The sequence below is a fragment of the Hippocampus bargibanti genome, linkage group LG17 (genome assembly GCF_051943395.1).
Source record: "Hippocampus bargibanti isolate YZ-2025 linkage group LG17, ASM5194339v1, whole genome shotgun sequence".
In the NCBI taxonomy this organism is placed as follows: domain Eukaryota; kingdom Metazoa; phylum Chordata; class Actinopteri; order Syngnathiformes; family Syngnathidae; genus Hippocampus; species Hippocampus bargibanti.
Window position 1 is genome coordinate 7,007,298 of NC_142750.1, and position 13,798 is coordinate 7,021,095.

The 13,798-nt window shown below is 39.7% G+C and overlaps 1 protein-coding gene across 1 annotated transcript; it reads left to right on the forward strand.

Annotated features, from left to right (window-relative positions):
• The first annotated feature begins 1,449 nt into the window (after nt 1-1,449).
• On the forward strand, nt 1,450-12,713 carry LOC148885451 (transmembrane protein 235). The gene is made up of 4 exons (XM_089018758.1): nt 1,450-1,875; nt 4,715-4,792; nt 6,601-6,738; nt 8,918-12,713. The coding sequence occupies exons 1-4, from the start codon at nt 1,704-1,706 to the stop codon at nt 9,157-9,159; spliced, it is 630 nt and encodes a 209-aa protein (XP_088874884.1). The 5' UTR covers nt 1,450-1,703; the 3' UTR covers nt 9,160-12,713.
• The last annotated feature ends 1,085 nt before the right edge of the window (nt 12,714-13,798 follow it).

Here is a 13,798-nt window from a genome sequence, read left to right on the forward strand (position 1 = left end):
TTTCTGCTTATGTCTGGCAGTGAATGAGTTAAAAATGGGTGAGTGGGGTTGAGTCCAGTTTTTAGCAATGTCTATTCAATAGCCTGACAGCAGTCAGTATTTGTATATTTACAAGTCCATTATTGAGTGACTATTCATCCGGCTACAATTTTCCAAAGGTCAAATGCGGATTGGTAAAAGCTTGCTCCTTTTTTTCTTCTTAAACAAGATTAATCCCTTTTTTCACAGCAGACGACAAATTTCAGAAAACAATTCTTCCGTCTCTTTTTTTGGAACATCACTCTTCTTAAATTGTTAAAAATATTCTCTTCTCTCCCAACGGAACACTTTTTGGGTAAGTAGTAAGAGAGTATATGTTCAAAATACACACACAAAATGTTGTAATGGTCTCCCCAAAGGCGCTGGCTCTGCTCATTAGGCGGACATTTTAGGTGCGCAAGGGAAAACAACTAAGACTTCCTCTTTCCTCCTGCTCACATTAATAGAAAATCTGTGTGCTTTTGTTGTAAAATACTGATTTTTAAAGAGTGCATTCAAGTTACCTTGCAATTGCAGACGTTTTTGTCCAATTCCTTCTCTGCACTGATCCTTATCTGCATGAGAAGCATGTGGCATCATTTTCCCCTCCCAAGAATTGACTTCCTCTTCCTCCCTATGTTCTGCATTTGGGAGTCAATGTATGTTGTATTTGTAAGCACCTTTCAAAACTCTCAAGGACACGTTACAATCACAGGTTAAGAATTTTTTCTGAGCATTTGAGTGTGAGTGAGCAATGTATACTTAGTCAATGAGGTGAAAAGACACATACTTGGGTAGTGCTTCAGTGTTTTGTGATTAATATCTGCACACTCATCCTCAGAGGTGAACATAGCTCCGCCAATTGACAAGTAGGTTCCTAAAGGTACTCTATATATATTAGACATGGTATTTACTCCTCTTTTTCACCTCGTACAAAGCAATGTGTTACACTATTATTTATCATTGTTTTGTGTTAGGAATAACAACAATAGCTAAATTAATACTGTTTTCACGTATGAATAAACAAGTGCATTGGGCCGGGCGTTACAAACAAACCTGCTTGGAGAATGGACTAATCGAGGTGGTGAGTTTTTGGAACTCGAAAACGTCTTTGCAAACTGCCTCGCCATGAGCAGGCTCAAGTGTAAGGGGTAAAAAATAAATATCGTAAAGGACTATGTACCATTAGGTAGTTTCTGGATTTTGCGTCGTTTATTCGCGCTACCTCAAAACGCAAAGTAGCCTTTTCTGCAGCACTGTTTTAACGATTGCGTTTGAATCGCTCGATGACGTACACGAAGCCGGAAGCGGGAGATAGAAAAATAAATTACCCCACCAAAAACCATGGCTTAGATTTCTATTTTGAAATGCTAAGCCGGAAGCGAATTTTCTTTTTCGTAACACTTGACAAATAAATAGCCATGCGCTTGTTCATCCTGCTTGCGGGTGGATCACCTGTCAGTGTCTTCCTCACTTATTCAAACATCTCAAGTTGTTATCTTTTCGCGGAGAAAGTGACCAGAAAGTATTATTTTCTTACAAATAATCTGCGCCAAACTCAGAGCGGGCGGAGAGAGATTAACAGTAATATTTTTTTACACGTTTGGTTGCATTTATTTATTTATTTATTTATTTTTACAGATGCAAAAATTGTGCAGAGTATTAGAATAACTGTCATCTTCGCTATGGGATACGGCTGGGTGGTTCTCTCTGCCGGATGTTCGGGTTTGCTCAGTTTTTGCTTCCTGGCCGTTTCAATCGGAACCGATTATTGGTACATTATCGATGTGAATAAGCCTAACTACACTGACTCTGCGGAGCTGAGTTCGTATTCTGGACTGTGGAGGATTAATGAAGGTACGTGCACTGATTGATTGCGGCAGTAAAACATGGCATATTTTGGGAACAAAAAACACCCTTTCGTAGATTTAGCATGTTTTCAAAATATCTTTTTTTTGTATTGATATTGCTTTGATACAAATTATTGATTTGGTTTTGATTGGAATGAAGACAGTTGAATTATGATCAGTACTTAGGTGAGGGAAAGCTGGCCACACTGAGACAAATACAGAAGGTTGGAGTTAGGAAGGGCATCTATGTATAAAAAAAATATGTCGACACCTCCAGCCACCCCAAAAAACAATAATAATAATAATACATTTCACCCGCAGAAAAAATATCCTGTGACTGTAAAGTGTCCTTGAGAGTTTTGAAAGGCGCTTATAAATGAAATGTATTTTTATTAAAAACATTTGTGTTATGTGTACGATGAGGACGTGTAAAGAAATGTCTTTTCAAATATTGGTTTTGAAAGAAATAAGGCGCAAGTAAAACTATGAATGGAAAATGACTAATCTTGCCAGGTTCCCCTCAATTATGCGCCCCCCGACAGAAATTCTAGTAAAAAAATTGCCACTACAAATGCAAAATAAAATGGGCTGCAAAAAAAATTCCATTGTGGTTGATAGTCTGGCCAGTACAAGTGGTTTTTAAAATGAATGATTGAATAGCGTGACGACAACCTTGAATGTACACTTATTTTTTTTTGTGGACATAAATTTGTACGCCACTATTCATCCTTCAATAAAATGTAAGCACGGTGAAGAAGCAGAGACGTGTCAGGGAGGATCAGGGAAAAATGAGTGGGTGACTGACTCTGTTGCTCAAGTATACGGTCTATTGACATGATGCTGCGGGTCTCCATCTGGCAACCTTCAGGTGAAGGGACAACCATTTTATTATCCAAGCCGAGCCTTTGAAGGAGCCACACTTTTTTTTTATCTCTCCCGAATTGTGGAGAATCGGACGAAGAAATAAAACCATGTTCCATGACGATACTTGTTAATGACTGCAGCAAACACCAATTTTACTAAACATCAACACTGTAGTTCTGCTGACCATTTAAAGGACAACCAACACCTCCAGACAAGTTGCGTCCATAATTTGTAAAATCACTTCAAATGATCTCTACTGAGCGAATTTTACAAAGATTCCACCGCATATAGCTATATTTTACGTTTTAAGACTTGCGCTGAACATTCAGGAAGTCTTGTTTTCGAGTTGATGACGATGCCCTGAGTGACGTCACATTCGGAACGCCCCTGACCGAGAAAGTGACACACAATGCATTTTGGGTACTTTTTTTTCATCTGAAAACACAATTAATCGCGAAATTAGAAGGAAAACGACATAAATAACGTGATAATGAATCGGTGTGTGCCGCAGCCAATTGCGGTAACACGCATAAAGAAGTGTGAGTTGACACAAATTCCCAGAGGACAAATCAGCCCATTTCCAACGGAGCTTGTGCGCCATCTTGTGCATTTTATGGGTGCTACATTGGAGTCCAGATGGCTCGAATTGATACGGAAGGACTTCTTTAATCGATTGCAAACATTTATGCTTTCCTCTTCAGAACTATTTGAATCATATTCATAACTGGATGAGTAACACGAAAGCATCTTCTCCGAATCTGAACTCTCTGAAGCCATTGTTTTGATTCTCAAGCAGGGCAGTTTGTGACAGTGTATTCTGGCGTGACGTCATGAACAAAGGGGGCGGGACTTTCTGAATCTTGCCATTTCTGAGCTCATTTTGTGGCAGCTTTGGGACACTTTAAGTCATTTTTATTGATGTTTTGCATTTGACAAAAAATATCAGCCTGTGTATTTTGGGTATTTTAGATGCTATAAAACGTTTTTCTGATGTCAGTTAGGAAACAAAAAATGGTGTCGGTTGTCCTTTAAGCCTGACACGATCGAGCATCCATGTGGGCAGTCACTTGAAAGTGGCATCGCTTCAGCAAGTCGAGCTGCTAAGTCATAAGCAGATGCATTTTAAAAAATAGCCATGAGTCAAACTATTTTTTTATTATTAATTGGTTGGTCAATTTCACAGACCCAATCAGAAGGTGGCTCGACACTCCAAGCATTTGCCCACAAGCCAATAACAAAGTTAACTCATTCACTGCCATTCCCGATACAGCGCTGGTCAGACCTCTGGCACTGTTTTCTCCCTTCCATGAGAGGGCAGCATTGTCTTTTGTCCATGTTAGTGCTTTGTTACAGAATCAGCTGTTGTTAAAGCACTATATAAATCAATATGTATTGTATTATATTTTCTCCAGACACCCCCATTTCAAGCTCAGATAACGCCAGACCTGTATAACTTAGGAATTAACTCTTTTTTTCTGATGAAAGAAGAGAGTCTAAGATTTCTTACGTGCATTTAATGTTTATGTAGTCCTAAAGCTCTATATTATGTACGATCAAAATAAACCCATTACTGTGGGTCCTGGAATTTGAGTGAAAAGGACAAAAACCCTGGCACTGGAGTCGACACATTTTTGCACGTCTGGCAGTGAATGAGTTAATTATTCATTGTCGTACATCAACATCCTTTCAATTTTTCAAAATAAGCGATGTACAAAAACTTTGGGGTATTGGGCTTTTAGGACAAAGTTTCACCTTGAACGCCTTTTCACACCAAAAGGAGCTGAAATTCACAACTGCTGTTTGAGCCATGAATCGACACCATCAAGGTCGCCTTAAACACACACTTTTTTTCCCTCCCACCCTTGGGCACTATGAGTTCTTCAAAATGATAGCAATCAGAGCCACTGAAGCAACATTATTTGCTGTACTGGGCTCTTACAATCACCGATGTGACAAATTTATTCTCATTGGAACATTTTCAGGATCAAACAAGAGTTCGGTCATCCCTTCCTTCACAGCAAACATGTCCGCCCTGTCTGAAGTGGAGAGGCACCTTCTCAGTGAGTGCTTATGTTTTTTTTCTTGTTGTCTTTGTGTGTATTTTTCAAAATAAGATGTCATTGTTTTGTTGGCAAACAGACAAAACAGCACAGTCACTAAAATGGTTACTTCAAGGTGTATGGCAGTAAACTTGTAATATTGGGTGTAGAGCAATATCAAAGACGTGCAAACTGTTCAATATGATGATGAAAATAGAATTTATTTAAATTGTATTTCATCGACATGAAAAAATACCAAATTTTCCAGACTATAAGGCACACCTTAAGTCATATTTTCAAACTTTTTCCATATATGTGTAAGGTGCACTGGATGATTGTGTGCATGGTCAGCTTTTGAATTTTTTAAGGCTTTTTAGGTGTGCCATATAGTGTGGAAAATACATAATAATAATAATAATAATAATAATAATAATACATTTTACGTATAAGCGCCTTTCAAAGCTCTCAAGGACATTTTACAATCACAAAACAAGGACATAAATAAAATCACATGTAAATTCTGAATAGAACAAGAGATAAAGCTATTCAGAGAATGAGATTTTAAATAGGTGGTTTTTGAGATGGGATTTGAGAAAAAAATAAGTAATTTCAGCAATTAATCCTCATACTAGAGTTAGCAGAGCAGGATGGTCCATCTTTTTTCTGTTTCCTCGTGAAAAAGTATATATATATATTATATTTATTAAGAGGTTTTTGGTCAAGACATAAATATGTTTACTGAGTTATAGATGAGTTGGCTAACATTGGATTAGACTGGATTAGCCTTTATTAGTCTGTCAGTGGAGAAAGTTACATTTCACCACAGCAAAGTGATGAAAGTAAGAGGAAAGGAAAGGAAGAAGTAGAAAAACAGAATACAGGAGCTGTTGCAAAGGCAGCCACTCCTGTGGCTTTTTCTCATTGTCACTTGAATTCCAGGACCAACAGAAGATTGAGTTTTAGGACTACGTACATAATTATTCAATACAGCGTTAGAAACCTTAGACTCTCTTCTTTCATCAGGAAAAAAAATAATTCCTAAATTATATGGGTCTGGAGTTATATGAGCTTGAAATGAGGGTGGCTGTCCAAAATACAATGCAATACATACATATTGGTTTATATAGCGCTTTAACAACAGCTGAAGAAGGAACAAAGCGCTAACATGGAAAAAAAGGGAAATGCTGACCCCTTGTGGAAGGGGAAAACATTGCAAGAGGCCATGGCCAGCGTTTTATCAGCACCCAAGCATGAAAAAACAAAACCCATACAAATTTGGGAATGGCGCTCTACGTCATATTTTCAATTCCCAAATGGCAGTGAATGAGTTAATACCTCATTATTATTTTTTCTGGTATACTTTCATGGTGACTGAGTAAATCTGATGAGAACACCATGGGCACCTAATAATGTTATGGATCCATTCCTTTCAATTGAGATGACTGTTCTATTAGTTCTCCCTGCTGGAAGTGGCCTTGATGCAGGTGAACTATCATGACAAGTGTGAAAATCATATCAAATATGAGTATCTTTATTCCTCTCCTCACCAATCACAGTAGCACACAATTACTTTTGCGGAAACCAGCACCAAACTATGAACCATAATGCAACAAATGACATCCAAAGCAGAGTTCTCTCACCCCCTCACACTTCCATCAGAGGTAATTATACGAGAGAGTGGGTGATTGGACCATTGAAATTACATTTTCTGCTTGTAGCGTTTATCTTGTATCTATGATTAGAACGAGAAAAAAACGCAACAGGTCAATGATTGTACAACAGGGGGGAAGTAAGACTCCCATGCTGTTATGATTGTTTGATGTTTTCAGACCTACACAAGGCGGTGGTCATCATCTTGCCGCTGAGCTTGGTGCTGCTGGTGTTTGGTTGGATTTTCGGCCTTGTCAGTTCGTTGGCCTGCAGCCCGAAGCTGCTGACCGGAACCGCATTCTACTTTTTCATCTGCAGTACGTCCGCATACTTGGATTTGTTTTTTTCTTCTCTTCTGAGTCTCAAAAGAGCGTTAGCACTATAATGCGTGGGCTGAGGTGCCTACAGAATCTACCGTCAGCGCAGCACTATGGCGTTAACTATTATTCTTTTTTTCTCCTTGAGGCAACAGGCAATAGTCTTGTTTCGATCCTGTCAATACGCTGTTAATGTTTGTACGTTCCGCTGGCAGAGTGAACGTGAACAGGTGGCGTATATTCAGCTTGAGTGAGGCTTTAAGTCGCTAAATCACTTTTACAACACTCTGTTGGCATCTCTGTTGCCAAAGCCCAGACGCTGCAACTGGACTTGACTTATTGCAGACCGGTTTTTTATTTTATTTTATTTTATTTTATTATACATCCAAATTTATTTTTGGGTTGACATTATAATCTGAGCATCCATCCGTGTGTTTATTTATTTATTTTTATATAGCGCTAGCCATCATTTGGATTGCAGGTCAGCTGGAGTTTATCTCAGCTGACTTGGAATGAGAGACAGTGTAATCCCCAAAGTGTTTTTGATGTAAATAGCAAAGCAAATATACACAGAAACAATACACACTCCCATTCACACACCTGCAGAGAGAGAGAGACAGACAGACAGACAAATAATGTTTTCCCAAAAATATGTATTTATTTATTTATTTTAGTCATCTTGACAAATTTGAATTCATCACTAAAATTGATCACCCGCTGAGGTTGGGAGCGAGGAAGGAAGGAAGAGAAATAATAATATAATAATACATTTAATTTCTAAGCGTCTTTCAAAACTCTCAAGGACATTTTACAGTTTTTTTTTTTTGTGCGGGTGAGCAGCGGCTGCTATTCGCGCCAGCATTCACTCTACCTGGAAGTAACACAGCAGCAAAGTTATGAAAGGAAGAGGAAAGGAAAGAAAGAAGTAGAAAAACAAAATACAGGAGCTACTGGAAAGGCAGCAACTCTTGCGTTGCCATCTTGAAGTCAAAGGAAGGAAGAGAAAGGAATAAAGGGAGCAAGGAAGGATACAAGGACTGAAGGAAGGAAATAATAATACACTTTATTTAGAAGCACCTTTCAAAAGTCTCAAGGTCACTTTACAGTCACAGGATAAGTTTTTCTGTGGGTGAGCAATGGCAGCCACACGCGCCAGTGTTCACTCAACCCGGAAGCAACTCAAATAGATAGAACTGTAGCTAGCTAGCCTGTATAATAGATAGCTGATAGATAGCTAAGATTGTTGACATTGATGGTGCCCAATCACGTTTTTTGGAACATGCTACTAATGTTGTCTATGGAGGTGCTTACTACCTGATGCCCATAGTAAAAGCATATAAACAGACGGGACTTACTTACGTTTGACGTCCCAAGAAAATTGCGGATGATTAGACAAGATAAGGATGGAAGGAAAGAAAGAAGGAAAGGAGGAGAAATGGGTCATGGGAGGGAGCTTCACAAATCAGTCCGACAGAGAAGCTCCTTCGCTGGGCCATTTTCCGGCACAATCACCCTTTCATGCATCAAAAATGATCACTTGTAACCTGATGACATGCCAGGCTATCCAATCTTGTTGCTTTCCTTACTGCCGTATGCACCGAGATGACTTTGTTTTGCAAGTCAAGGAAGCCTGTACTCTTGTACTTGATGAAAATTAGTTGAAGCAATTGCATCAAAGTATTTTTGAAGGCAATTGAAAAGAAAAACATTTTTTTCCCCAGCCAAAGCATTTGCATAACAATCAGAACGCAATCAAACTGCTTTCTATCTATTGTCTTCAGAGTGGCCATAAGAATCACTTTATTTTTTAAATTTAATCAAGAATTACGCACAACATCAAGAGAACGATTTGCTGACAATTCCAACCTCACCGCACACAAAATAGCCCCCTCATGGCAAATTGAAAAGAATAGTTTTAAATCCGCATTCAAGGCAACCTTGATTTGTCATGCAAGACAATGGAGCCTTCGAAAGTGGTCAGAGACAATATTACACTGATAAATGACAGACTGAATGGAAAAGCTAATCGCTCCTAAAATGAATATGGCAGTCTTTTGTTTTTCATTAGCCCACAATTAATGAAAGATGGCTTAATGTGTTTTTTTTTCTCAACAAAAGGGTTATTGAAGGCTATTCGGTAAACTGTGCAATATATTGTTGTCATTTTTCATCTGTCCAGGTCTCTTCACCGTGACTGGGGTAAGTCTCTACATCGAATACTCCAACAAAGCCATGGAGGAATTCCAGCGCATCGTGTCCCCAAAAGATCTCGCTTACGTGAAGGTTTCATTCGGTTGGTCTTTCGCCATGACTTGGATTTCGTTCGTTTTAGAGCTAGCCGCCGGCCTGTTTCTATTGCTCGCTGCCAAAATCACCCAAATCAAAGGACGCTACGACTGTGGCGCCCCCGTCACTTTCTGAATGTCAAAAGTGTGTGTTTTGCAGTTGACCTTTTGCAAAGTCGCAACCCCACTGAAAAAGTCAGCCCGACTCATCACGGCATAGCCCATATGAACATGAGAGGTCCTATATTTCTCACGGTAGCATCTTCTTGAACACAATCCATTCATCCTTCTCAAGGTGGAATCTTATCCAGAAGACGCCGGATGTTACTCAAGCAAACTAGTTGTTTCTCTCTCGAAGAATGCACAAAACCTCGATCTCAGAACTGTAAGGCAGATGCTCTACCTCACTAGCCGAGAATACTATTTCAACCAAATTTTTATTTATGGTTCAGCTTCCAAAACCCTGGACAAACACAGACAAATCCAGGTTTCTGAAAAAAAGCACTGCACAGCCCTTCCTGGCTGCTCTTTCAGTCTAAAATGTAATTTTTCCCTCCCAAAATTCAATATTGCTGCTTCAGGGGAGTGCAGACCATGTCAGTTTCCAGAGCTTCATGCTAGCAACGGTTACCAAGTGGATCTTAGCGGAACACTCAATACACTCACACACAATATACATTTTATATATATTTTTTCTTGGCCATATTGATCATCACACCAATATCCATCTGTGCAAATCAAATCAACACCAGCAGACAAAAAAAAAAATCAAAGGTAACAGTAATAATCAATGAAATGAGATTGTTGCGCGTCAGTCAAAATGTCACCAGACGTGTTATGAATTTGTGTCATGTACAGTATTAATTGGAATCTCAATGTAAACAAATGGAACGGAGGAGCTCAGCGCATCATGGGAAATTATCGCATGAATCGAGGTCGAATTAAACCCAAGTGAATGCAAACAATAAGATCCTTCCTACTCCTTCTCATCTCTTATTGATCTCCCTCATCCCTTCACAATCTCGAAGCTCATAACTAAATCCAAGAATTCTTCCTGTCAATTAGATCTCCTCCCGACAGTTCTGGTCAAATCCTGCTTGCCATCTCTCCTTCCATTCATTTCAGCCATTTTTCACTCCTCGCTGTCCTCAGGAATTGTCCCTGAACCTCAAAACAGCGGCTGTCACGCCAATTCTTAAAAAGCCTGGATCTGATCCCAATGACTTCAACCACCTTCGGCCCATTTCTCACCTTCCTTGTATTTCCAAAATCCTAGAAAAAGTTGTGTACTCTCAGCTACACTCTCACCTCTCCCAGAATGATCTCTACGAACCATTTCAATCTGGTTTCCACCCCCTGCACAGTACAGAATCAGCTCTCTTAAAAGTCACGAATGAGCTTCTTTTGGCAGCTGACGCCGGTTTACTCTCCATCCTCGTCCTTCTTGACCTCTCTGCAGCTTTTGACACCATTTCTCATCCCATCCACCTTGACAAACTTTCCTCCATAGGGATCACCCCTACGCTTATTTCTCTGACCGCTCTCAGTTCATCCAAATTAACTCCTTCACAGTCCTCTTCTGTATCTTTTGGTGTACCCCGAGGCTCTGTCCTGGGACCACTCCTCTTTATCACCTACCTTCTTCCCCTTGGCAATATTCTCCGCAAATTTGGTATACAATTTCATTGATTTGCGGATGACACCCAGCTTTATTTCTCCAGCAAACCCGACGTCTCTCTTCCACCTTCTTCCCTTTCACTCTGCCTCTCTAAAATTAAATCCTGGTTTACCTATAACTTCCTCAAACTTAACAGCGAAAAAACTGAAATTCTCCTTGTTGGTACCAAATCCACCTTGAGCAAAGCTAAACATTTCTCTCTCACTATTGACAATTCGACCGTTTCTCCCGCCCATCAAGTGAAAAGCCTAGGTGTCATTCTTGACAGCACACTATCTTTCCACTCCCATATAAATAACTTAACCTGGTCTGCGTACTTCCACCTACGCAATATCAATCGTCTTTGCCCATCTCTCACTCCTCACACCACTGCTATCCTCGTTCATAGTCTTGTCACCTCCCGGATTGCCTACTGCAATTCACTTCTCTTTGGTGTCCCTCAGAAACGTCTCCACAAACTTTAACTCGTCCAGAATTCTTCTGCTCGGATCATCACCAGAACCTCATCCTTTCACCACATCATCCCCATCCTCCAAGCGCTCTACTGGCTCCCGGTCAAATATAGAATCAACTTTAAAATTCTTTATACATTTAAAGCTATCCATAACCTTGCCCCCCCCCCCCCCCCATTACGATCTACCTTTTTCAAATTTCTATTCCCTCTCGTTCCCTCAGATCCTCTTCCTCCCTCTGCCTCTGTGTGCCCCCCTGCCCATCTCAGCACGATGAGTGACAGAGACTTCAGCTGCTCTGCCCCCAAACTTTGGAACTCACTGCCTCCCAACATTCGTAACACCGATTCTCTTCCCACCTTCAAGTCCCATCTCAAAACCCACCTATTTAAAATTGCATTTTCTGTGTAGTTCTCACTCTTGTTTCTATTTATAATTGTATATTATTTGTTGCATTGTATTTGTGATTATATTTTATTTATTATAGTACCTACTCTTGTCTGTGACTGTAGTGTCCTTGAGAGCTTTGAAAGGCGCTTAAAATGTAATGTATTATTATTATTATTTTGATTGTTGCTGTGCTGATGACCATTTTGTGTTTGGGAGCCTTTTACTGAGCGAGTTGCTTGTTCTGTAGCCACAAAGGGACATAAGTCTTCTTGTGCCGTTCCCAAGCCCGGAAAAATACAGAGGGTTGTGTCAGGAAGGGCATCCGACGTAAAAGCTTGGCCAAAACAACCATGCGTATCATACCTCTGAAGATGGAGGTTACTGATTCGCTGTGGGAAAAGCCGATTATTATAATTATTATTATAAGATGTGGAAAGCTGTAGGATTTACAATGCAAGATTGGTTCATGTGAATGGTATAAAATGCTAATAATAATAACAATAATTATGGACTGAGGACAGACCCCTGTGGAATATCATGGTTTATTTCTCATTTGGTATTGAATGTTTTTTGGCTGGCAAAAATAAGAAAAAAAATGTGCCATATCTCTGATGGTACGAATTACAATACTCCAGCCAAGAACTCAAAAATAAATTCATATTTTGTTTTAGATATCAGTCGAATATCAAAAATAATAACAATAATACCTGGATTTACCAAAAGTCGTCCAATCGTGTTTTGGCAGCTTTCTGGTGTGTTTATCGGCAAACACAGAAACTTGTGTTCACTTTGCATTTCTGTTGTGATAATGTTGTAACTTAACATAGTTATTTCAATAGATTGTTATGTGTTTAGTGTTAGTATTTCAGATTGGTTAAAGTTATTTCTTTTCAATTTGTGTTTTTATTTTTCTATAAAGCAAAAACTCCCAAAGAAAAAAACATCAAAGAATGCTTTGAATCTGAAGCCTTTTCTTTCAACATACCGCACAACGACCAAGATGAATACTGTACAGCCATAAAGATACACACGAGACTCATTTTGGGAGAGTTTAGGGGTGGAAGAAGAAAATAATGATCAACAATGTGAACAACTTGCATTTCTCTGTGTTTTATGTCAAGTACTATAACTTATTTTAAGTGTAAAATGAGAAAATTACGGGTCACGTGGATGTTGCGTGATATTGGTGATAAATACTGTCATTTTCCATCAAACTTTTGTTTGTTTTTTTTCCGGAGATGAGCGGACACCTGCTACTGACAGAGCTTTTGTTGATTTATTTATACATCCATCCATTTTCCGTCCCGCTTAATTCTCATAGGGTCGCGGGGGGTGCTGTAGCCTATCCCAGCCGTCTTCGGGCACGAGGCGGGGGACATCCCGAATTGGTTGCCAGACAATCGCATGATTTATGTATTATTTTTTTAAATAAATATAGAAACTGTCGAAACACCTGACACCGTTAGGACTATTATTACAAACTTTAAAGGACAACCGACACCGACGGTGAATGAGTTATAGATTATTTGATTAGATTAAAGAAAAAAATGAAAAGGGATTGTGACCTGGAAGTGCAGGAATGTGAATGACTCTTGATTTGGTTGCCAGCCGATCGCAGGGCACACAGACAAACAACCATCTGCACTCACACTCATACCTAAGGACAATTTAGTGTGTTCAATCAGCCTGCCAAGCATGTGTTTGGATTGTGGGAGAAAACCGGAGGGCCCGGAGAAAACCCACGCAGTTCGGGGAGAACATGCAAACTCCAGACAGGTAGGCCGGGAACGGGTCATGAACTAACGACCTCTGCACTGTGAAGTCGGCGTGCTAACCATTGGATACCGGGTCGCACTGGTGTAGCTCAATGGTTACTTCAACAGGAATATATCCTCTTACGAAATAAAAAATCCAAACAGGGCATACCAGAAAATGACTTGACAGCTATCCTGACCTTTTTCTGCACCATTTTTAAGACATCTACTGAGGCGCCTCGCTGATTGTCGAATTGAGCTGGCGAGCAACTGGTGGGCAACACTTAGGGAGGGCATCTGAGGACAAGACAGAAAGCACCAACAGGGGACTTTGTGAGCAAATCATTCTTTGTTTGGTCAAGAAAAACATCAGCTGGGAATGTGCAATGATGAATTAGTGGAGCTTCCTAAAAGAAACCTAAAAAATACAAATAAACAAATTCAACGATGATGCTTTGGCCACAATAAAACATCACATCACTTATCATTTCTCCAAATGTA